The sequence below is a fragment of the Orbicella franksi genome, chromosome 4 (genome assembly GCF_964199315.1).
Source record: "Orbicella franksi chromosome 4, jaOrbFran1.1, whole genome shotgun sequence".
NCBI lineage: Eukaryota > Metazoa > Cnidaria > Anthozoa > Scleractinia > Merulinidae > Orbicella > Orbicella franksi.
This window is the reverse complement of record NC_138148.1, coordinates 9,383,627-9,404,477: the sequence shown is the minus strand read 5'-3', so window position 1 is coordinate 9,404,477 and position 20,851 is coordinate 9,383,627. Positions and strand designations below refer to the sequence as shown.

Below are 20,851 nucleotides of genomic sequence, written 5' to 3'. Positions count from 1 at the left end.
TTGTATTAAAAAATGTAAGACGAACAATTCCTCGTAAGTCGACCGTGAGGTACTCGATTCGTCTACTGAAGCCAGAAGGCAAATAAAATCAGGAGAACTAGAATGAAACATGCAAGAAGCAGAGAAAGAAAGAGAGGTTGAAAGAAGAAGGTCCCAACCGTCTTTTTCAACCACAGATCCCGCCGAAGAATTTTTTCTCGCATTCTTCTGTCATCCCGCATCCCGCATCCCGCTTCGCGCATCGTTTTCCCGCATCCCGCCAAACCTAGTTCATGCAAATGAGGCTATTCATACCCAGTTCACACGCGGACGACGATCAAATATGGCTTCCTTAACCTACCGCCATATCGGGCGGTTATTGCATCGTCTACATTTCTGTAGAAGTTACAGTTCACATTTTTCTGTAAGTGTATTTTTTAACTCTCAGAGTAGCGTTATATTAGTTCCCTTATGTTCCTTTTTTCGTTCCTAAAGCGGCAGTTTGCTCCTAGTGGGATTCGATGCAGTGCAAGCACCTTACAAAATGCAGGTAACGTAACCTGAAAGCTTAGCTTAAGCTTATATCAAACACTGTGTTTTAAAATGCGAGGATTAGTATTCTAAGTACTGCTGTCGTTAATCTCTTTTGTCTCTTTTAGCTACAAAAATTCAAGCAGCAGGAACCCTGCGAGGCAGCCAACGGGTGTAAGCATGCTCATACATGTTCTCTCTTTTAAACAATTATTAATCAATATAAGACTTCTTTAGAGCGGATTTCAATTGAGTGTCGTAAAATTAAAACCAAACCAATTACATACCAGTTAGACTACTCAACCAATATCAAACCGTAGTTAAACCAAGACCAAAACCAAAGTAACTGCCTGATTACACTCAGTTGAAAACTGCTCTATACCCTACACCAAATAAACCGACGTCTTTCTTCAGAATCTGTTTTCTGAAAACCTGTGTGAGAGAAACATCTGAGTTTGTTTCTGTCACAGAAAACTGTCAAGTGATTAAATGTTGCTGTTTGTTTTAAAATGGCAATAACCAACCAGAGTCACAAGTGGAAATTTCAGCTGTATTCTCCATGTTCCCTTGGGCATGCTTAAACTGTGCCCAAAAGAGATGTTTGTTTACAGGCTGTTGATACACTTATTCTATGCCAGTGTATGACATTTGGAGACTGCAGACTGTTGAGAGCAGAATTTTAACTTATATTGTATTCCATTTGCATTATCAATAGCTAACAGTAAACAGGCTAAGCTGACCACTATTCAGGCTAAGCTAACCTGAGTGATATTTAGGCCAAAGGGAGTGCTATTTAGGCCTAAATGTAGTCTTCTGTCTGCAGTATGCAATAATATTATTGTCAAACACTAATTCTGTACTGCTTAGATTATCTCCCCTGTCTTCGGGGGCTTGCAGATGTTCAGGTGTAGGGGCTTTTCAACAACAAGCTTGACTCCTGATAAGACAAAAAGCATTTTCTAACTGCATAAAAATGTTGAATTTTCGGCCAAGTTGACTGGGACTGTACAGAAGGAATTTAGTGCTTTGCCTTTCCGGTAAGGAATGCAAACCTTACTTCTAAGACCAAGGACTGATATTTACCCAGTATGGTCTAGCACTTAAAAATACATGTATGTAATCAACCAACACATATCAGTCTCTTAGCTGATTTGTGCTAGTACATGAATCTATGAAATATCTGCCAAGCTTTTTTTATCAATTTGCCTGCATGCTTGTGGTTATGCAGCCTGATGTTAATGCTGAGAAAACTTGTAGGTTTGTGTGCAAGTCAGCGTTATGTGAATACAGTATGTGACACTTACCGGCACAGCTGTAATACAATCTTGCATAGCATTGCACATGCAAAAACACCTGTAATTCACTATAATTCTTCAATTACATATTTACAACTATCTTTAGGTTACTTGGCTGGAAGGATGAGAAGTGCTTTCATTCATCATCAAGATTTTGTAAGTGTGTCATTTTTTTGTGCTAATCTTGTTAAAAGAGGGAGATGCCTGTAGAATACTTAGTTTTCTCTTTTTCCTTTTGAGTAACCCCTCTCAGCTTTATGCATTTATAACTCGAGTTAATGCATAGGGTTGTGAGTGAGCCAGATTTTTGTCTTTGTTTTACAAATTAAGGCTTTTCTTTCCTGCCATTCTCTAGGCTCTGAAGACTACATAATAGTGAATACCCCACCATTTGCAGAGTCAGTAACAGAGGGGGACGTCAGATGGGACAAGGGTAAGTGAGTGAACTGCACCTCTCTATACTACTAATTTTACTATAGTTTTGTGAGGTGCAGTGGTCTAGTGGTAAGGTTGCTAGACTCCAGATCAAGTAGCCAGGATTCAACACCTAATACATGTATGCTCGCTGCATTGTGTTTTTGCATGATGCACTTTTTTCCAAAGTGCCTCAATTCTGAGCACAATAACTCAGTTTCTCTCTCCACCCCAGGTATAAATTGTGAAGGGGGGAGGAGGGAAGGATCCTGTGATGAGCCAGAATCCCACTCTGGAGGGGTGGAAATACTCCTAGTCACTTAATGTTAAGAAAACCAGGACAAACTCTAGCAAGATGAATAGACAATTTGACTTAAACAGGCTAAGTCACGCAATTTTAGGCAATTTCAGCGCTGGTCAAATGGTCATAGAATTAACTAAAATATCACAAAAACGGCTCAAAACTATAGAAGATCTCAAACAAAACACAGGAAAGCCAAGAAGGGACATGGATGGACAAAACTGGAGAGAATTAAAATGGATTGCATTTGGGTAAATTTGAAAAACGTCGGCCCACCTTTTTCTCAAATTTATATCAGTTTATATCAAAATGTCATTTTAATACACAGCTGGAAAATCATTCTCAATTGTTATGTGGCAGTGATTTTGCAAATGAAAGACTTTTGCTCTGCCAATTTGACGTTTAGAGCTCATAATTAACAAAATTAAACAAAATTACCTAAAGTAGCATGACCTAGCCCCTTTAATATAGCCTTTGTTACTGTAGTGTTATCAACTGTGCCATCATTCCTTTCATCCTTTAATTTGTCCTGACAAGATCAATACTCTGTCAAGCTGAGGTGTGATGACCAAGTGTTATTGTCTTGATGTAATACTAAATTCTCAGAACTACATCGAAGGAAATCTATGGCAATCAGAAATGAGAAGTGATTATTTTGACTTAAGAACTGAAGGGGTTATACCTGTTACCTAGCTCTTTTGTAACTAGGTGTCACATAAGGCCTTGAAAGGGTTATAGAGTGACAAATATGTTTTTGTTTCATAGCTCAAGGAGATGCTGTGGCTGAAGATGAAGTTGTTGGAGAAATTGAAACTGACAAGGTAAGTGTAAAGCTCAAACTGAAACTGAATTGTAATATAGCTATCAGTTGTTTTTACTATGTAATATATCTTTTTTTTAGGTGGAGATCATTACCTAATGTAAATCTTCTATACATGGTTTTTCGATGTATTATTTTTTGTTAATGAAATGACCAAGAATTAATACCAAGAATTTTTTTTTTTCACAAGAAACAAGGACTATGTTTCACCTCTGAACTCCCGAAGTCAACAGTCATTAATTTGCCGTGGCTCATGTCACTTTATAATAAGCTGTGTACTTGCAAAACATTATGAAGCAATCGTAATTCATTCTTTTTCATCTGATTTCAGACTAGCATTCCAGTCACTGCTCCTTCAGCTGGAATAATTGAGGAGTTTTTTGTCAATGATGGTGATAAAGTGGAGAAAGGTCAACAGCTGTTCAAACTTGTTCTAACAGGTATGATTAATCAGCTGATCATATAACAAAGAGATTAGCATGTCATTCTCCCAGAAAGTGCCAATTAAAGATGGCAATGATAATGAACAATTCATGCTCTTGACCTCTCAGTTTTTCAAATCCTGTCAAACACTTTCCTACATGTAACTGTCTGTCAGGACATGAGGAACAACTAGAGCAAAGGAAAATGGTAATTTTCCATCCTTTGGTTTGTAAATCTCTCTCTTACAGGAAAGGGCCCCCCTCCAAAGGAGGCCCCAGCAGCAAGTACACCACCAACAAGTACACCACCAACAAGTACACCATCGCCTCCTGAACCTTCAGCACCCGCTAAGGAGACTCCTTCTGAAATTCCAACGACTCCTCCTCCAGGTACATGTTTGATTATTATAGAATTCAGAGAGTTTTGTGGCCTCCTGTAGACGCTCAATAATGTAAACATTAACATTGTATTTACTATTGGCAAACTACAGTGTATTCTCAAAGTAATGAACTCCCTGAAATAATAATACCTCACTAGACCCTGAACGTGTATAACACAATAGGCAGTACCATATCTTGAAAGTGCAGCTCAATAACGTTTGTATAATAAGTTAGAACCATCTTGTATCAGAACATCACAATCATTGTAAATAAATAGACTGTTTAAAATTCTGATTGGAAGCGTTTCAGGAAAACATTACTGTAGTTGACATTGTAGCCAGATTGGTGAGGCTAAAAATGGCCTGAGTACAACTCTAATGTGCAGAAATCTAAACGCCTTTGAACTTTGTCTATGTAGTTCCTGAAGTACCTACTCAGCCAATAGCAGAAATCAAACCTGGGCCACCCACCCCTGTCCAACAGCCATCAGTTGCCATGCCAACAGACAGTCCATCTAAGGGAGCTCGCTCTGAGCACAGGGTATGTCAGTCTAAATAGCAGAGGGATCAACTTTAAACATGTAGTGGGCATTTCAGTGTAGTAAAGTATGACTGCTAGATTGCTATTTCACTGTCTGCCACAAGTTTGAGGTTCAAATCCTTAGAAGAACAGAAACATATGTTTGGAATAAGGAATATCTTAATTTGCAATCTAATTAGTCTTAATAAATAATAAAATAAATAAATCACTTTATTTAAATGTCAAAGTGTTTAGCAGTACTGTGCTAATTGAGGACACTGAAATGAGCAAACAAATATTATAAATTGAACAGAAACTTCTTAAAAACCCCAGCTGACGGGAGGCTGACCAGTTGGCTATTTACAAAGCGTGGAGGAGTTGAATCTGGGACCACCAAACACAAATCCACCCAGTGGCAGGGAGGAGGATTTGAACCCAGGACCTCCAGATTACAAATCCAGCTCCCTAACCACTAGGCCATGCTGCCTCCACCAAGAGTCTTGTATATTCAAGAGTTCTTCTAAATTGCAGTTCTAAGCTATCCTTGATTCATTAGCAAACAAAACATTTTCATTGCTGCAAACCCAAAAAGATCTTCTCCAGGCATGTGGAATATACTATGAAGAACAAAATTAAGTTTGCATTTTTATTGAAAGGAACACTTGAACATTTTAACATGGGTGCAATCTCTGGGCCTTGAGGGCTTGGGCCTTACCATAAGGACATCCACTCTCACTACAACACCCAACTGAGCTTAACAAACACCAGCGAATGCTAGAATTCCCAATCCCAATTTCTGCATTTTCTGATCTCAGGCGAAGATGACCAGAATGCGTCAGAGGATTGCTCAAAGGCTCAAGGATTCTCAGAATACTTATGCAATGTTGACGACATTTAATGAAGTTGATATGAGGTTGGTGTTTTTGATGACAGTGACAAATTTAAGATACTGACCAGATGTTAGCATTTTCCATTCCCTACACTGTAGCTTGAAATATCAGTGTTTTGTGCCAATGGGGAGTCTGTCTTTCAGTACAGATTGTCTTGTCTTGAAACGTTTCTATGCATACATGATTCCACATTTACAAGATAAATCTCATTGACTATAGATATGGCATTATGTATTACATAGCCAACCATATTAACTATGTGATGCAAGGAAGAAAGTTGAGCGGTTTACACTAAATTTAGCAAATACTTGCATTTACCATGAAGCAATACTAACTTACAGTGACACTCGATAATCTAATAATTGGAATTTTGTTTGTTTGTTGCAGTAACATCTCTGAGATGAGAAAAAAGCACAAAGACACCTTTTTTAAGAAGCATGGTGTCAAATTAGGCTTCATGTCAGCCTTCATCAAGGCGTCTGCTCATGCTTTGCAGAGTGAGCCAACAGTAAATGCTGGTCAGTTGGTTTGTATACTTGTAGTCAGCTACAACAGAAGGTGTAATTATTATTTCATAACATCAAGACCAACGTCAGAATATTTGATAAGACTGTGTAGTCATTTTCTAGTGAGTTTTATAACAGGTTGGCCATACTTGTAGAATTTTTCTTACTAATGTGCCCAGGGACAATTCCTGTGTGAAGTAAACATGATATTTGGACTGACAATCATCACCAAGGTTCATTTGTATTCAAGCTTCATATTCTCACTTACAAAAATAAAATGTGAAAAACCCTTCAAAATCATTTTGATACTAGCTGGATGAAATAGCAATAAAGATCAGCCCAGGCAGTTACGATACATGAAGAGTCAGGAAGCTCCTGATGTAAAAAACAGTGACCAAATTTTAAAAAAATAATAATAATTCGATAATAAGCCCACCAAATCTGTTACAAATATGACCCAAAGTTCTGTTGAATGAACTAAAGGAAATGAATGTTTGCTCTCATTAAAAAATACTTACAACCTCTGATTTCCTTACCACCAGAGACATGTATTGATTGTAGTCTTGATAACTGTATGTACATTTTATCTCCTATAGTAATTGAAAACAATGAGATTTTATACAGAGATTATGTCGACATCAGCGTGGCAGTAGCAACGCCTAAGGTACGTGCAGCTTCAGGCCCGTAATCCCAGACGAAAAAGTTGGGACACGAAGCAAGTTCTCACCTTCCCCCACTTACAATGTTGATAATCAGGTGATTTTTTTCCTTTTTTGTTGAAAAAAACACATGACATTTTCCAAAATTGATTAGGGGGCATGGGAGATGCGTGATCCAGCTCAAGTTTTCTAACTACTTTTGTCCGGGATTGCGGGTTGTTCGAAAGGTGGATAACACTATCCGCCGGATAAATCACTATTCAGTGGATAACGTGGTTTGTTTTGTCAGCACTTATCCACTGGATAGTGATTTAGCCGGTGGATAGCGTTACCCAGCCTTTAAACAACCAGGGCGTGGGGCCCGTTTCTCGAAGGTCCCGAAAAGTTTTCGCACCCGAAAAGCCGTAGCAAAATCTCAAACCTTTTGACTACAGAGCTGTGTTATTCACATATTCTTAATACGAACAGAGGCTCTCTTCATACAAGAAGTTTCAGGCGTGTACACCACTCTGTCTTTAAACACCGATTAACTAAAAATGGCTTTTCGGGCCCGCTTTCGAGAAACGGGCTCCTGGTGTTAAAGGCCCCGTCCACATTACAGTTCAGTCGCTCTAGTCGTGAAACAATTTTATATCTCGACCTCTATCCAGACAAACTTTCTATTTATTAGCAAAGTTATTAGATTCTAAACAAACTGTTGGGTTGCAATTGAAACACTGTGTCTAAACAAGAGGAAGTCTCGCGTCCCTAATTCACAGCTAAGTTTTCCACGGCCGCAAAAATTAGAGGAGAAGAAAAGTCACTAATTTGAGGCTAGAAAATGTTCATTCTAGTCACTGGCTTGTTTGTGTGACTGATATCGTTAAAACTATTGGATTTTTTTTTCTATCTCACAGGGCCTTGTTGTGCCGGTGATTAGGAATGTGGAAGAAATGAACTACGCTGACATCGAAAAAGCTATCAATGCTATGGGAGAGAAGGTATGCAAACGCTTTAATCATCAAATACTCGAGAACAGGTTTTTTGGTAGCGGGCTCAATTCCCGCCGCCTTCTCGGGCCTGGTCGCGTTCCTCCACGAGAAGAGCGCGGCCTCATTCAGCGGCTGGTAATAGAGCCTTCTTCCTCGGGTCCGTTTGTAAAGCGGCCCGGTTTTCGTCATCACCACTTGCTAGTCCCCATTCTTCTCATGACACGGCCTTTTTCGTAAGAGATACTTGGAGACCAGTCGGTCATCTTCCGTTTGGCAGTCACGTGTCCAAGGTGGACAATTGGCGGTGCTTGTCCGAAGAGAGTGTGCTTTAAAGGAATTTGGGTTATTTTGGCCAGGTACAAATTTAAACTGAGTTTAAATTGAAGGAAACCTGAAAATAGCAGTTCACTAAGATAGAAAAAACATCAAAGAGATAATAATTAACCTTAAAGAAACAACGCCGCGGATGGTTAAGGATGGAGAAGATTAACACGGATTACAAACGACGAACTTGAAAAATTTAGGCTAAGCTTTTCAAGATGCGCAAACCATGACGTAGCTCCTTTAAAGAAAGCTGACTGTATTTTCTTTTTGTTTTTCGCCTCAAAGGCAAGAACAAACGAGCTAGCAATCGAGGATATGGATGGTGGAACTTTCACCATCTCCAATGGAGGAGTGTTCGGTTCCATGATGGGCACGCCTATCATTAACCCGCCCCAGTCCTCCATCTTGGGAATGCACGCCATAATTGACAGACCGGTAGCTGTCAATGGAAAGGTCAGTTACGAAATGATGTTAGCTGACATTCAGCTCTGAATTGATGTTTTTACTTGTAAATTTATTTTCTCACGAATAAGTCAGTGACTGGATGACTGTTCTAGATACCCGAACGGGTCTTTTTCTTTCTAATCTTTGATAGAAACTTCTCGACCTCAGCGAAGCCACTTGCTATACGGACTCAAACGGTACTACGGAAATCGGAAACCACAAGACTCGCACACAGACTTAAATCTTAACCTTAGTTAGCCACAACCTCGGACTAAACTGTTGAGATTACATGTAGCTAACTTCTCCTCTCCCCTCTCCTCCGATTGATATTGTTTGCTGTACATTTACCATGTGTCGTAACGCCTTACTACAACACTGGATGTAAGTAACAAGAAGAAAAATGATTTTTAGATGACTTAAGTTTCCGAGTGTTAGTTTGTCTCAGCAGGTTTTGTCTTAGTTTGTAGCAACATGACTTTTTCCAATCGCATTTGACATTTTCTCTCCTGTATTTTTTCCGAAGGTGGAGATTCGTCCCATGATGTACTTAGCTCTAACGTACGACCATCGTTTAATTGACGGCAGGGAAGCAGTGACGTTCCTTAGGAAAATCAAGGCATCTGTAGAAGATCCCCATACGTTACTCTTGGATTTGTAACTTTCCAGGCTATCAAAGCTTCAAAATTATAGTCGACCGTTTTCAATTTTAAGTCACGGGAAAGGTTTGCTGACCCATCAGTCGCAGGCGGAGAATTCTGATTAAACGTCATCCTTATGTCAGCCACTCGAGGTGGCGGAACACCAAGGTTTCAGAATTTATTTTTAATTGATTCTTTCATTGTTGCTAGCGCTTTTCCCTCATTCGAAATTGCTTCACACAAATTGAGCATCAACGTTCTTGGGAAATGATTTAAAGTTTTGCTCGTTGACCGACGAAAAATATATCCTTAACAAAGTCTGAGAAATGATTTTCTGTGTTGTTCACTTTACTGGGTTGGGAAAAGTTAACCGTAAACTCTGGCGTATATCTATCTTTCGTTTCATTACTCGTAAACCTGTATCAATATCCTTAGGAACAGACCATTATTTTGTGGAGGGAGGGGGGTAGGGAGAGTTGGGTAACTTTCTGAGGCGTGAAAATGTTTTTAATCACCCTTAGGTTGCACATGATTTTTTTTGGCAGTTAACAGCTTGTGTAAGAACTTTTAACAGATCTGGATAGTAGAAAACACTTGCTCGATATTTTTTGCATGTCTCCTGTCTTGCACGATTTTCTTTTTCTCAGCAGATTTTGCTCTGCAGGAATTTTTTGGAAATTACGGAAATTGCCGCCTGGAAAAGGAAAGAAAACGGCTGCTACGCAGGCTACAGCTGTCCGACCGCGTTACTTTAAAAAAGTATATATCGAACTTTACTCTAGGTGGCCTGCCAGCGCAAACAACGGCGAAATGAAACCCTGGCGAATAATTGAACTGCACGAGTCAGGTGAACGGGTCAATTGTATCTTTTCATTAGCATTGTAGACCATTTGAAGCTTGATGCTCTGAACACATTGAAGTCATTGAACCCAAGTCCTGGAAATTAATCCAGAGAAAAAGATCTTCTATTGTCCAGTTTGATCCGTAATCCGCCCGTCCCTTCCACCATGTTTCCTGTTCCAAAATTACGGTACAGTCACGATACACCGGCTATTAGCTGTCAGCGGCAAACTAGCTGAAACACTCAGCCCAACCTTGTCCCCAGGGCCTTCTCCTCGACGATTCTTAAAATGGCCTTTATAAAATCGTCGAGGAGAAGGCCCTGGGGATGAGGTTGCACTCGGCCGGCCCGTGGCGTTGAGGTCACCTGCGTCATGTCCGGATCGGGCGACCTTTCAAGCCCTTTTCACCTTCACAATAATCTGTTATTTTGGTCAAAATGATACCGTGTGGTTGCTGCACCGGCCTAAATCTAAATAAAACAGATCGCCCACGGCGTCAACAAGACAGTAGATGGTCATACCTCGTTTGTGCAGGCGCTACCTTCTGCCAAGCCATAAACATGGGGCTTCTAATGAGCTTCGGAGTTCTTTTTCCGGTGATCATAAGACGTTTTAACTCGAGCAGGCAAGAAACAGGTGACTATTATAAGTAAAGCTGAGCTGAACTTGTATTTGTAATTTTAGCTGTTGATAAAGCGAAAGATGCCTTAGAATCGAAGCTATAGCTCAGGTACACACTTAAGATCGATTTGACAATGATTATCGATATATAAACTTAAGGTCATTCCACTGAAATAGAACCTGCACTGAGATTTTTGTGAATCTTTGTCTATTGATTATATTATAGGAACTTGAATTTTGAAATAAATATGAGGGGTCCCCATGTTCGTTTAGGAGCAACAGCACCTTGTTTATACCCAATAAATCCTTATAAAAACACCGTGATTGCAGTCACGATTGCTTGCGAAATTCACGTTTCTGACGATTGCTTTTTGCTCTACACTGAGAATTGGTCCACATTCATTTCACTCAGAGAAATTTATTACTCAATTCAAAACAATAGAAAAAATGATAGGTCACAATGCTCGTTTGCGAGAAAATGACGATTTACCTCTATGGCGAGGTCCAGCTGTAAAGAAAAAGCCGCCATTTTTTAATGCGCGCCAGCTCACGCGCATTGCAATACTGGGGAATAACCTTAATTGTAAGTAAAAAAAAAGCATCCCGCTGAATTTTAATCAATTTGAAAGATCTTGGGTGTCGCTCAGCTGTGTCAGCTGTTGGAATTCGTCCAAACTGTCAATTGTTATTGTCAATTTTTGACCGACGTAAAGTTTTCGTGTGACAAAGGCTTCTCAAGAACTGAACATTTCTCGATCGAGCAAGAGTCAAATGACGGAAATTATTTGAACTGATTTAAAACTTTGTTCATTAGAATCTTTTATGCCTAGTTAGGTTTTCTTGCAATTGCATTTATTTGTTTTATTAATTTTCTTTCTTTCTTTATTTGTTTATTCATTGTAAATTCAAACGGATGTTTTGAATTCAGTAGTTTTTAATGACAACCATTTTTAAAACAACACATGTTAAGTTCAGTCAAAGCAGGAGTTTGTCAGACACTTACTCATGCTTTTACAAATATTTTTTTTATTGTACTTTGAACTCACTATCTCTTTTCTGATTGGCCAAGAGCTTACAGTGAATTTTCGAAATCAGCGCCTTTGACGTCATCTCTGCAGATTAAACAATAATCATGTCAAGGACACTCAAGGTCACGGGTAATCATGTCAAGTTCACGTGCTTTGTTGCTTGCCGACAGTGAAGAAGCAAAAACATGACTTTCATTTTTTTTGTTCAATGTATAATAAAACAATTATTAGATTTGGTTTTTGTGATATCCAGAATAAACAATCAATCAAGCCTTCGGCTTCGGCTGATAACCCCTACCTCAACCTTGATTATTCTGGATATCACAAAAACCGCATCCAATAATTGTTTAAAATTAATTTTTCTTAATCGGGTGAATTGTGACAGGCGGGGGAGGGGTAAGAAAGCCTTATTTTTGCGACAGATGTATCATGAAGAAAGAAAAGTGAATTTTTAAACCTTTCTCTTGTCTTTTTTTTCCTTTAATTATTTTTATTTTTAAAACAGAGAGAAAAGGGGCTTGTCTGGGTTACTTTCTAGCCTCCCACACACACACTCCTAGGGCTCATCACGCATAGTAACATTTAAGGTGGGGGAGTACAAATTTGGCCTCGTTTGCACCTCCTCGTGACTAAAATACATGAGTACCCCCATCCCCTGAGGATAGTTATTTAAAAGTATGTGAATTTTTCTCCACCAAAAAATACTCAAATGATAATGAAAAATGCTAATTAATTCAATTGAATTAAAGTGGATGTATTAGAGGCTAGTTGATTCTTTTGACTGTTCAAATTAATAACAATAAATTTACACAAGATTTTCTCAGACATTTCAGTAAGGTTAAGTTAAAACAACTGTCAATATTTCTTGACTGCTGAATATTTGTTGAGTGATAAAAAGTTCTCAACAAAATATACTTTCTCAACAAATTTTAAATAAATATATTGACCGATCAGAATTTCTCAAATCCATTGTATTTAAGATAAGTGTGACCTCAAGGAGCCATGATTTTTTGACTGGCAGCTCACTATTTCCAGTTACAATTGTCAATTCGCGAAAGGTGTGATTGTATCCCACAAGCTGGAATATTAGCAGCTGCAACATTAAAGGAGCATAGTCATTGTTTGCGCAGATTGAAAAGGTTAGACTCAATTTTTCAAATTCGTCATTTGTAATCCGTGTTAATCTTCTCCATCCTTAGCCATCCTTGTTCCTTTATGGTTTATCATTATGTCTTTGGTGTTTTTCTATCTTATTAAACTGTTATTTTCAGGTTTCCTACCATTTAAAGGTAATTTTGTATGTGGCCAAAATAGCTCAAAGTACACATGACTGAGCTCCTTTAAAAGATTGCATAATTTTGAAACATACTGATTTTTGACTTTGTATATAATAATAAAAATTAGGCAATGAAAAGATTCAGAGGATTGCTAAAATCAGAGGATGCTGCAGGTCAAGTCCTAAAGGTGGCAGTCAGAGAATTGTTAATTAATCTGGACAGTTTCCCACTCACTAGCATCATAGGCATGTAGTGCATGCTTAGTGCTTTGACTGTATTGAGCCGGGGGGGGAACTCCCATATGAAAAGGTTGGGGATCATCATCATCAGTCCTCATCATGCCATCGGACACATAAGCCCTTAAGGTTGGGGATCTGTGGCAGATCTAGGAGGGGTTCGGGGAATTCAATCGAACCGGCTAAATCAAAACAGCTAATGTCAAAAACTTGTAAAAATATTAAATAAATACAGTCAATCTTAAATGCAAAAAGTTCATAACCAGGTAAAACCTCTGCTTCTCAATAAAAGAAGTCTAATCACATCGTCAAAGCGTACAACATGATAGCGGTGACGGAGAAAGAGTTCAGGCAAATGAGAAACAATGCCGACACCGTATTTAAGGCATGGTATGCAAATGCAGTAGCCCTTGCCTCAGGCCTTGGTACCGAGCCGAGCGTCCCAAGAACCGCCTCGAGACAGCGACACAGAGAGAACACCCCTAATGACTCCCCAGAAGAATATTACTGTCGGACCTTGTTCGTTCCTTTCCTTGACCATATCACGGAAGAGATGTCATCAAGGTGAACATTTTAAATATATAATGTATTGCAATAGCTTGTATTTGCCTTGTCAGTTTAAAGTTACACACATAAATTATAAGGCTCCTCTTGATAGTTTAGCTTCTTAATACTTAAATCTTAGCTTAACAATTGATAATGCAAAATAGCATCCTTGCGTTTATTATATGCACATTAGACGGTGCAAACCAGAGCTGTGCGTGTGCGCTGACTAGTGCGCCTGCCTAAATTTTTAGATGTGGTTCTACTCAGAAGACTGCTGTTGAGTTACTTGGCCTTGTACCAAGAATAATCGTTACACGAGAAAATGCAAACATTGAAAAGATGTCGGAGATGTACAAGTCAGATCTTCCAAGTCCCCATACCCTTGACACTGAATATGACAGGTGGTTAAGAAAATGGAAATCACAAGTAACCAAGCCAGACTCTCTTCAACCTGCATTAGAAGTAAAACACTTCTCTTCTGAAGTCCATCTTATTTAAATGATCAAAATTACATTGTTTATTGAACTGATGACAACGATCTTTGTCTCTCCCTTTCCACCAGGCCTGTGATCCCGACATTTTCCCTAACGTTAACTGTTTGCTGCGAATTGCTTGCACCATGCCAGTCACTTCAGCTGACAACGAGCGAGCAAACAGTACTTTGACGCTTATATTTACGTACCACCATGACAACGGAAAGACTGTCAGGCTTGGCTCTGATGAACATTCACTACGAAAAGCCCGTTAACTACGATGCTGTGGTTCAGCTTTTTGCGGAAAGATATCCCCGAAAGATACTGCTTGACGATCCCGTCTCTGACGAAACACAAAATTGAAATAAGATGAAATGCAGTATATTTTCATCGTAGTTTTATGAAAATTTGCATGTTTTTACATTGTGTATTGTTATATTTTTATAACAAAGAATGGCATTTTTACTCTAAAAAATGAGATATTAAAACACGCTGACTTTGCCTCAGAATGGCGAAATCGCGTTTCTGAGGACTTGAAATTTAAAAATTTTCCGGGGCAGGATGTCCCCGCCCCCCCCCCCCCCCTACTGGGGCGCCGCCTTCGGCGGCTCCATTTCGTCGAACCCCCTCTCCTAAAAACCTGGATCCGTGCCAGGGGATGCTCATCAGAAAATTGAAATTAAATCCCTAAGCAAGACCAATTTGGGACATGGATCGAGCTTTATTTAACCCCTAAAAGATACCACTTAAAACGGAATAGGCTCGATTACCAACCGCTGTTCAGGAAAGGAGCCAGTGCTAGTAGACGAGACTCGAAAGACCAAGGAAAATTGAGCCTATAAACAGAAAGAAGAGACTGTTTTTTAATTTACCTCTCCGATTGCACCCTAATTCAATTCAATCAAATTCTTTATTTACACCATTTAGATACTTTGACAGCTAAAACCTGTGGCGTTCCATTATGAATACGTTAAGTGAGACCAGAATCCTTGATTTGCTCCCCTTAGCGAGATGACGCGCATTCCCGACCTTTTCATATGGGACTCGTCCCCCCGGGTGTCGAGAGCCTGGAGTGATGGCTCTGCCTCAAATGGCCGACTACAGGTACTTATTAGCATTTGCGTAGTCACTAATAAATTATAGTCTGTTGATCATCTTATCGTTAGGGGATTTTATGATTCTAGTGAAGGACTCCTGATTTTTGAACATAGAAATAACATGATACAGAAACCTGAACCTAAAAGGTTCAATATGTTAATTCCTCTTGATGCAATATTATTTGTCTTCTCTTTGTAGCCTGGATAGGCTCCCTGGCATCATTTCTTTGTTTCTTCGCCAGTCCTGTGGCTGGTCGCCTCTCTGACAAGTTAAACTGCCGATGTGTGACCATGGTTGGAGCTGGGTCTTCTGTAGTGGGACTCATTTTGTCATCGTTTGCAAACCGCATCATTATTTACTACTTCACGTATAGTTTGCTGGTTGGGTTTGGTATCAGCTGCGTTCGCACATCAAGTTTCCTTGTGGTTGCACAGTATTTTCATAAAAGGAAACCTTTCGCCACAGGGATACTATCTGCCGGTGCTGGTCTGGGTTTGTTTGTATTAGCACCAGTTATTCGAGCTTTCTTGGACAGCTTCAGTTTGGACAACACTTTCAGATTTCTGGCAGGGATAGTCTTTGTGGGTGGGATTCCAGCTCTGTTGTATGATCCTAGTGTGGAGGAAGATTGTTCAGATCCACATGACTCCAGCTTACAGCTGGAAGAAGAGGATTACCAAATAATAGAACCAACTAAGATAGTGGACTGTTCTGTGTGGACAGTGCCAGCGTTCACCGTCTTTGCTCTGGGGTTTATGATGGATTTCTTAGGAGCATCTATCACTCGTATTCACCTGGTAAGTATTCAATTTTCTTTGTTATATAGCAAACTGGTCCAGGATGAGAAGATTAATTCTGATTGGTTCCCTGCATGAGCAGTTCCAATTTTGCAATACGGACCACTAAGATCGATCGCTTACTGAAGTAAGTTTTAATGAATTGTGATTGAAACTGCGCAATAGAAGTGTTTTTTAAATTAATTTTCTCGAAAGTGACCTGAAAAACGTAGTTAAGGCTTTTAACTCTTGTGCACGCCGTTTACCGAGCACAGATCCTGGGGACACATTCAAATTTACCTGCAGGGATTTATAAAAGCCAAATTTATGAATACGTTATTGAATTTTCTAGTTCAGTCTGTCTAAGGGAATATTGCCAGGGGAAACTCCCATAAATAGAGGATGGGGTGCTCGTCAGGGATCTTGTAAACCCTAAGAGGTAGAAAAAGAAAGAAAGAAAACTCTTAACCCCTGAGAGATACAAAGATCTTATACTGTGGGCGTGGCTTGAAACTCTGTTTCACCCCTAAGAGGTACCAATTCTAGAACAGCACAATAACTGATACTTTCATGATTTTTTAATAGCATTAAACAATTGCTTCGAATACCTTCTACTTGTAAAGTTTATCATCAAATATCTGGATCCTGTCATTTTTTTTTTCGGCTTGACATTGTAAAAGGTACTGAAAAAGTTTCCCTCTGTGGACCCTATGAGGTTGAACACCCTCAGAGGTACCAAAACCACTTTCTAACCCCTAGAAGGTACGACGAGCACCCCTATCCTTTTTATATGGGAATACCTCCCCCCCCCCCCCCCCTGCCTGGGGAATATTGGTGTCATACTTTATTCTGCAAGTTTATGGACCGCGTGCCTCTGAGACGGTCCATAAACTTACAGAAAAGAAACTGACAGCTGAAGGCTCACTTCTTATGTTCCTTCTCTCGTTTTGCTTTTTTCATTACTTTTGACTTTGAATTGGACTCGGGCGTTCTATCGTCATCTAACAAGCTTGTATTTTTTCTCTCAATTTTTCAGGTGAAATATTCAGAAGAACAGGGCATCTCTCCCGACAATTCCGCAAGATTACTGATGTTCTATGGCCTTGCTTCATGTATCGCAAGATTATTAGCAGGACGTGTTTGCAATCTAACATGGGTCAACCCTCACTTTGTTTTTCAAGTCGGTGGCTGTATTAGTGGTGTGTCAGTCCTTTTGTTCACTGTGGCTCGAAGTTATCTTTCCTTTGTGTTGTGCAGCGTATCGTTCGGTCTGGGAAACGGTTCCGTCGTCACAACTAGCAATCTGATTTTCTTGACTTGTGTGGATGTGAAAAGGAGAGCATCAGCGTTTGGCCTGGCAAACTGTTTAACTTCTTTTGCCATAGCTTCGGCTCCCCCATTTGCAGGTAAGTTTGAGAACGAGATTAAATTATTGCTGCCACCATCGTTTAGTCTGAAAAGGTCGGTGATGCTCATCGGAAAATTTAAATTTTAATTAGAAAGACTCTTTTCTAAAAGAGACCAATAACCTTTAAAGGAGACCAGTCTGCGTGCGGCTTGTTCCTTCATTGGCCGAGCCTTATTTGCACCCTAAAAGATACGTTGACAGCTAAAAGTAGTGGCATTTTTGTCCTTAACACCCTAAGTGAGACCAAGATCCTTGATTTACACCCCTAAGCCAGACAACGAGCATCCCGACCTTTCTACATGGGAGTTCCCCCAGGGTGTGTTTATATCAGTTCCCTGGGGGGTACTCCCAGAAACGTTGCGTAGGGGTGTGCAGCCCACTTTCCAAAACCCTTACCCTATTTATGACCAAAATCTGCGATTTATGCTACCCTATTTATGACCTGGCCAAAAATTCGATACCCTGTTTATGACCTTTATAGCTGGCACAGCTGCCCTAAACATAAATTATGAAGGGCTTTTGTTGAGGGTCTTATTGATAATGATGAAAAAGTAGCTTCTTTTAAGAAACATACCCGATTCAAGACTAGAGTGCTAAAACCATACCCTATTTAAGACCAAAATGGCCAAAATCGATACCCTATTTATGACCAAAACGGCTGAAAAACCCAACCCTTTGGGGCCGCACATACCTGTATAGCCCATATAAGGGAGTACCCCCCACCCCCCGGGATCAGTTTGGTCTTGAAGCGTGCACCTTGATGCGAAAGATCCGGGCTCGGGGTCAACTTCCTTAAGATTGTCCACACTCTTATTTGTTCGAAAACGCATACTTTCTCATTCGTTTTCGCCCTCTGAAAACGCCGTATTTCTGTTGTAGTGTGGACGGTTAAAACAATACGCTAACGCCATGATGTTCACTGTATTTCTGGCTCAAATTCTTTGCGCATGCTTGCTTTGGACATGAACGCATGTTCGTGCGATTGAAGACGATATCGCGGACGGAAACTCTTTGATTCGTTTTTGATCGGAAGAGAAAAGTAAGAAATGAAATATTTTGAGCCGAAGAGTCTCCTAAGATGCTTCATAAAAATCCTTTAATGAGAGTTTGAAATCAGAGACATTTATTGTAAACTGTGTTCTATTTACAGGTTTTCTCGCCGATCAGCTGGGATCTTATGCGTCCGCGTTTTATTTGGCCGGCGGTTTTCTGCTCCTCTGTGCTTTGCTTCCATTTATACTCCACTGTGTTAAAGTCAAGAACAGAAACGATGAAAGTGATCAGGAGATGATAGCTATGGAAGACGATGAGAAAATTCAGAATGTGACTGCCTGATAGGACCATGGGAATTAAATGTTAGTTTGGCAGAAGAGGAAGCAAAATTCTCAAAACATTAATAATTCATCAAGTTTAAACAAAGGAAGTCATGACCGTGACGGTGTTTGGATATCTGATCTTAATTAGCATAGATTTTAACGACTTTGTTTCTCCGTTTTCTCCTTGGTTTTAGTTTCGATGGAGAAGATATATTAAACACTCAAGACAGTGTTTGAGCACATTCCAAACACCTCGAAGATCGTCAAAAGTACTCCGTTGCGCGTCGTAGTTTCAACGCTCTTCTCTGTGTTTGGAAATGTGGTCAAACACGGTGTTTAGTGTTTCTTTATTACTTCCAAAAATGGAAAATTGAGGAAGAAAACGAGAATAATTTACATACACTTTTACAGTGCTTAGAGCGTTTCTAATTGAGTGTTGAAAGTAATCAGGCAATTACTTTGGCTTTGGTTTTAGTTTTGGTTTTACTACAGTTTGGTTGAGTAGTCTAATCGGTAAGTAATTGCTTTGGTTTTGGTTTTAGGACACTCAGTTGAAAACCGCTCTATCACTCTGGCCAATCACAACTTACACAGACAATACAGTGAACCAATCAAAACTCCAAGCAAATACAGGAAGCCGACACAGAGGGCAGGAAAACGCGGGCGAGTGAGTCGCGATTGGTTTTGGTTTTACTTCTGATTGGTTGAAAAAGTGGCGCGAAATTTTTAAGCCAATCGTGTAGCGTAACGCAAAACCATAGTTAGTAGAGGAGACTACTAACTATGGCAAAACCAAAACATTAAATGCGAATTACGTTCGACACTCAAATGAAAACCGCGCTTTAAATTGTCAAGAATTTGAAAGAATTTATTTGTTGTAACAAGTTTCAAAATACGCTGTAAGAATTTTATTGGCAGATATCTTGTGATCTTGCCATTTATTCGTTTGCTTATTTTATTGATTAACACTTATTTATTACATTATTTATCATTATTTAATTTAACTGCATAGGGTTGTCTGTGCATTGGTTATCTGGTTATCTTGTTATCTTTACAAATATTTACCTCACGATATTTAACCCTTTGAATACCGACTACGCATATATGCGTAATAGGCCCTTTGCAGCTGGGGTCACGTGACCAAATTTTTCCTAGAAAAGTTTTATATTATCGGCTATAACTTAAAGAATGCCAGAAATGGAAGAGTGCATCGAAAATATCAAGATGGCCAAGTTTGAGGCCCCTGGAATTAAAGAGTAAGTTTATACGACAGTTTGAATTTTCGGAAAACTTAGAGGATTTGTATGTAAAATGTTGTTGGAGAGCAAGGTCTTGCTCTCCAGCAACTTTTTCCATACAAATCTTCTTATTCTTTTAAAAATTCGGAAGGTCATAAAATCTCCTTCTTTAATGATTGGGGTCTCAAACTTGGCTATTTTGATATTTACGACACGCTTTTTCAATTTCTGGCATTCGTTAAGTTATAGCCCATAATTTTATGAAAAATAGGTCACGTGACGGCTTAGCTGCAAAGGGCCTATTAATGGTCGTACTCTTTGTACCACTTGTGACGTCATCAATTTAAATGTCATCAGATATTCTTGATAAGCAGATGGTAGTGCTAGGCTAGCCCTTTCTGCACAATGGTCAGGTTTAGATATCGACGACATTCCGATGTGGCAAACCGAAAAACAAGGTTATCAGTTTTGGTGCAAAAACGGTGGTAAAATGTCCACTACACCTATCATTGATCAAGGTCCATTTCTAGGCTTCGCCCGTAATTAACATCCAACTTTTCACTGCAGCCAGAAAGAACATACAATGCAAAAAGTAGCCAGTGTAAAAGAGCCGAGAAAAACAGAAAGGAAAGGGCCAACAAACGAAATTGAGAACGGTTAATGGAAAAAAGAAGTCCAAATTTTGGCTTATGCGCATGCCCGGAATTGAAGTTTTGCTTAATTTTGTACCTAATCCTCGAAAACTCTCTTCTTTTAGTAAAAAAAAGCTTTTTTAGCAAAACTTAGGCTTATTTAGCGTCATGGCAGCTAAACAATCTGACCTAACGGTTAAAAACGGTATTTTTTTGACGAAAGTTTGGTATTCAAAGGGTTCACTCAAAGAAGGATGAATTAAAAC

The 20,851-nt window shown here is 39.5% G+C and overlaps 2 protein-coding genes across 2 annotated transcripts; both read left to right on the top strand.

The window, feature by feature from the left end:
• The first annotated feature begins 94 nt into the window (after window positions 1-94).
• On the top strand, window positions 95-10,329 carry LOC145483327 (dihydrolipoyllysine-residue succinyltransferase component of 2-oxoglutarate dehydrogenase complex, mitochondrial-like). The gene is made up of 15 exons (XM_081461823.1): window positions 95-403; window positions 475-529; window positions 639-684; window positions 1,912-1,961; window positions 2,161-2,238; window positions 3,286-3,341; window positions 3,672-3,780; window positions 4,012-4,152; window positions 4,562-4,683; window positions 5,478-5,575; window positions 5,940-6,070; window positions 6,655-6,722; window positions 7,614-7,697; window positions 8,298-8,465; window positions 8,980-10,329. The coding sequence occupies exons 1-15, from the start codon at window positions 110-112 to the stop codon at window positions 9,112-9,114; spliced, it is 1,635 nt and encodes a 544-aa protein (XP_081317949.1). The 5' UTR covers window positions 95-109; the 3' UTR covers window positions 9,115-10,329.
• A 44-nt stretch (window positions 10,330-10,373) lies between these two features.
• LOC145483352 (monocarboxylate transporter 10-like) lies at window positions 10,374-18,938 on the top strand. The gene is made up of 4 exons (XM_081461854.1): window positions 10,374-10,572; window positions 15,414-16,012; window positions 17,028-17,397; window positions 18,550-18,938. Exons 1-4 carry the CDS (start codon window positions 10,374-10,376, stop codon window positions 18,732-18,734), a joined length of 1,353 nt encoding a protein of 450 aa, XP_081317980.1. The 3' UTR covers window positions 18,735-18,938.
• The last annotated feature ends 1,913 nt before the right edge of the window (window positions 18,939-20,851 follow it).

Bases quoted from the DNA above. Each gene is read 5' to 3' on its own strand.
- LOC145483352 (XM_081461854.1), top strand. From the start codon at position 10,374: ATGATACCGTGTGGTTGCTGCACCGGCCTAAATCTAAATAAAACAGAT. The intron at 16,013-17,027 runs GTAAGTATTCAA...TCAATTTTTCAG, and splicing joins CTATCACTCGTATTCACCTG to GTGAAATATTCAGAAGAACA. The intron at 17,398-18,549 runs GTAAGTTTGAGA...TTCTATTTACAG, and splicing joins TTCGGCTCCCCCATTTGCAG to GTTTTCTCGCCGATCAGCTG.
- LOC145483327 (XM_081461823.1), top strand. From the start codon at position 110: ATGCAAGAAGCAGAGAAAGAAAGAGAGGTTGAAAGAAGAAGGTCCCAA. The intron at 4,684-5,477 runs GTATGTCAGTCT...TTCTGATCTCAG, and splicing joins GAGCTCGCTCTGAGCACAGG to GCGAAGATGACCAGAATGCG. The intron at 7,698-8,297 runs GTATGCAAACGC...TTCGCCTCAAAG, and splicing joins TCAATGCTATGGGAGAGAAG to GCAAGAACAAACGAGCTAGC.